This window comes from Galeopterus variegatus, unplaced genomic scaffold (genome assembly GCF_000696425.1).
Source record: "Galeopterus variegatus unplaced genomic scaffold, G_variegatus-3.0.2 Scaffold431, whole genome shotgun sequence".
NCBI classification, from domain to species: domain Eukaryota; kingdom Metazoa; phylum Chordata; class Mammalia; order Dermoptera; family Cynocephalidae; genus Galeopterus; species Galeopterus variegatus.
The window spans coordinates 129433-133397 of NW_007726542.1; the positions used below are offsets into that span (position 1 = coordinate 129433).

The 3965-nt window shown below is 45.0% G+C and overlaps 1 protein-coding gene across 1 annotated transcript in view; it reads left to right on the top strand.

The window, feature by feature from the left end:
* The first annotated feature begins 1 nt into the window (after position 1).
* Positions 2 to 3965, top strand: part of SRSF4 (serine/arginine-rich splicing factor 4) — a 27716-nt gene continuing 23752 nt past the window's right edge. The window contains exon 1 of the mRNA XM_008568670.1: positions 2 to 210. Within this exon, the coding sequence (XP_008566892.1) occupies positions 104 to 210 (107 nt within the window). The 5' untranslated portion in view covers positions 2 to 103. The remainder of the gene's footprint in view (positions 211 to 3965) is intronic.

A 3965-nucleotide genomic window follows, 5' to 3' on the forward strand; every position in this document is an offset into this window, starting at 1 on the left:
GGTCCCGCCGTCCGCCCGTTGCCGCCGCCGCCGCGCTCTTACTTCGCCGGCCGCCGCCTAAGGGGGGCTGGGGCTGGGGCCAGCCACTGCCACCGTTGCCGGAATGCCGCGGGTGTACATCGGTCGCCTGAGCCACCAGGCCCGGGAGCGCGATGTGGAGCGCTTCTTTAAGGGCTATGGGAAGATCTTGGAGGTGGATCTGAAGAACGGGTGAGGAGAGCAGAAGAGGGGCCGGCCGGGTGGGAACAGGACCCCGGCGGTGGCGGGGAGGGCGCGGCGACGGGAGAGGGGGCGCCTGCCCCTCACGGAGCAGCTACCGGCCTGGTCCCGCTCCGCCATAGTCGCTGTGCCTCGGGGGCGCGGGTAGGCCCTGGTTCCCACTGCGCCTGCGCGGGTGGGGGTGGTGGAGGGATAATGGGAGCGGTGGGGGGATCTGTGTGGGACCGGGAGAAGGAAAATCCAAGTGGGGTTGGGGCTCAGGGCGGGAGGGCACAGCTCCAGGGCGCCCGAGAGGCCTGGGTTTTCCTTTCCCAGGCCCTGGGACTGAGGCCTGGTTTGTCACCGGGTAGACACCGACCTTCCCCGCTGTGAGGGCTGCTGGAAATAAACAGGATTTCCTGCTCCCTTTTCTTCTCTTTCCCGGTCTAATGGGTCAGTAGTCTCAACGCGTCTTTTCCGGGGACAGTTCTGGAGGGAGGTTAAGCTTGCCATGTGCCACACTTATTTTAGGCGGGAGACTCCAGTTTGAGTAGACTAGTGACAGTTTCGAAAGTATCGTCTTGCCGCGCTGAAAGCCTTCTTCACACTTCCCTCTGCCAGGGTAAATTAAAGTCTTAACTCGTTATCTTTAAGACTCGGTGCAGAGTTTCCATGCTGTGTTTTCCGTTCTCCACCTTGCCAAAAAAACTGCTTTACCGTTATACAATTTGTTAGGGAATAGTGGCCACCATGACCTAGTGTCTGCGTTAACTAGTTAATGCAGACGGAGACACAGATCTCGAAATTCTAACTTCTGCCTCCCTGGGCATGGTCTGTCACTTGTATTCCAAATCTACTTCGGCAAAAGAAGGCCAGCAGGGGCTACAAGTTTCAGAGAAAACAGATAAGAAGTCAGGCCTGGAGAAGATATTCAACGGGGAAAACTGAGAACCAGGAGATATTAGGTGGGATTTGGAAGGCATGGATATATAAATTAAAAGAACTAGGGTGAACATTTTAGGGCATTAAACCTTGAGTGTTAGAGGAACGCTTGGCTATAAAAAACAAACAAACAAAAAAACATACCAAATCTCTCTACTTTGCAACAGGTCTGATATCGCTACAGTTTACTCCCCATTGTAATACTAGCAACTGACACTTCGGAAGTTATGCAGAACACCTAAGTATAAATTACACATTTGAGAAAAATTAGTAGCTACCATATTCTCAAATTGTCTTGGTTTAAAAAGCCATTTTAAATTGGTCGTTAGGATCACTTTCTTGCTGAGGGCAGTGTCTCCAATAAAGTGTTTCTTTTGAATACTTATTTCTTTTCGAGTAAAAGGCATAGAAAATTACTCATTCTGCACAGTAGAACTTTCAATTCTTAAGGAATACGCAGTCAGAGCTCAGTATCCATGGGTTCCACATATGTGGATTCAACCAACCTTGGATTGAAAATATTCGGGAAAAAAAATGGTTGCATCTGTACTGTACATGTACAGACTTTTTTTCCTTATCATTATTCCCTAAACAATACATCATAACAACTATTTGCATAGCACTTACGTTGTATTGGGCGTTATAAGTAATCTTAGAGATGATTTAAACTGTATGGGAGGTTGTGTGCAGGTTATATGCAAATACTACACCATTTTATATAAGGGACTTGAGCATCTGGGGATTTTGGTATCCTTGTGGGTCCTGGAACCAATCCCTCACAGACACTGAGGGACGACTGTACTAGATAAAGGGGGGATGTTATTATTGTGATACATATCATATGTGTGAGAGAGTTAAAACTCCCAGTTTTTTTCCAGAACCCAATTAAGTTGACAGACTAACTTTTGTTGGAAAAACAAGGGTTTTGAAGCTAGACAGGCCTGGGTCAATCCTGGCTCCACCACTATGGGCAAGTTGCTTAACTTCTCTGAACCTGTTTCCTCAATCACACAGAAAAGGAAGATTGTAGATAATAACTAAAGTATTTGGCTTACAGCAGTAGGTGGTAACTATAATCAAAGGGATTCGACCATATTCGTTAGGAAACAGCTTATTAGTGTTTGATAACAAAGCATATTTGGCAAGTCCTCTTCTCTAAGGTTACTCAGGTGATAGCAGGAAATGAAGTGAATGTTATTGGGGGAAACTGGTTAATCAAACAGATGTATCAATAACCCATCACCATGATGCCCACTGCTGTGCTAAATGAATTGGCAGAAGAGGCAGAAAAACAGTTCTGCTTTTGAGTAAATTAAGTGTTATGACATATACACTTTAAATTAAGAAATGCTGCTCTTACTTTCAAACAAGTTAAAACTTGGAATGATGTGACAAGATTTGTTTGAAATGGGCTTTGAAGAATGGATTGACTAGGGCTTGAAACAAAGAAAGACAGTATATGTCATAATTGGTGATGAGGAGGTGGTCCAATAAGGAGTAATTGTGAGAAACAAACTAGCTTGGATTGAGCCTCATGAAGGAGCTAGGAATTTAACAAGTAAATGTGAAACAACAACATTAAGATTTTACAGTACAAACTCAAAATCATGGATAGGAATTCAGAGACACTGGAGGAAGAATTGAGCAAACCAGTAAATGGTGAGATAAGCGACTGAGAATCTTCTAAGACCCTAGATACCTGGGTCTTTTTTTAGGAATTGTTCATTCTTACAGATATATTGCTATACCATGATATACATGAAATCCATCATTGAAAGTCAAGGTTGAAATGAGGACTGGGAAGTCATTTCATGGACTTGAAGACAGGTGTGGCAATTACCAATTGGTACACAATAAGACCTCCTGGCATCATTCAGGAATCATGGCAGAGGAATATGACTTCCGGGAGGAGGACTAATGGTAAAGTATATTTAAAGCAGGAATTGACTGGACTAGAGGGCATTAATGCAAGGGAGTCTGAAAGGAAGGAGTAGGTACAAAAGGAAGAGGTGGCACAATTTAGCTACATGTGTAAGCTTATAGTCCCAAAACTGAAAAAGATAGTTGATCTCCCTCCTGTGAGATGCATCTTTGAACATATCTGGATTATGACTATTAGTAATTGAAATTCAAAAGCAGATTTGGGGGCCGACCCCGTGGCGCACTCGGGAGAGTGCGGCGCTGGGAGCGCAGCAGCGCTCCCGCCGCGGGTTCGGATCCTATATAGGGATGGCCGGTGCGCTCACTGGCTGAGCGCAGTGCAGCTGGTCACCAAAAAAAAAAAGCAGATTTTGGATAAATAGGACTTTGAAGAATTGCTGAGGAGTTCAAATTTGTAGAAGTGAGATATATCAGTAGATATGTTAGGCTTAAGGATTGTGGGTTAAGTTCAGAATTAATTAAATAAGGTGTAAAATACTTGAATAATAGAAAGTCGTCCAAAGAGGAAGCAGATGAGCGTTCCAGACAAGGTTTAGTGTCCAGGAAAGGATGGACCCTGTTGGGATTTGGAGAAGAGATATATATTTGTGCAGTAGTTCATGGCCTGCCATTTTACTGTACCAGGCAACCCTAATCTAGATTGCCTCTGTTTTATGGAACTTCTAGAAAGATGGTTTGGTTTGGGACCACAAACATAATATAGATCTCCCAGGATCATATAGACCATTCCAGATCCCATTAGGGTCTTTTTTTTTTTTTTTTTTTAAAAGATGACCAGTAAGGGGATCTCAACCCTTGACTTGGTGTTGTCAGCACCACGCTCACCCAGCGAGCCAACCGGCCACCCCTATATGGGAACCCAACCCAGCGGCTTCGCGTTATCC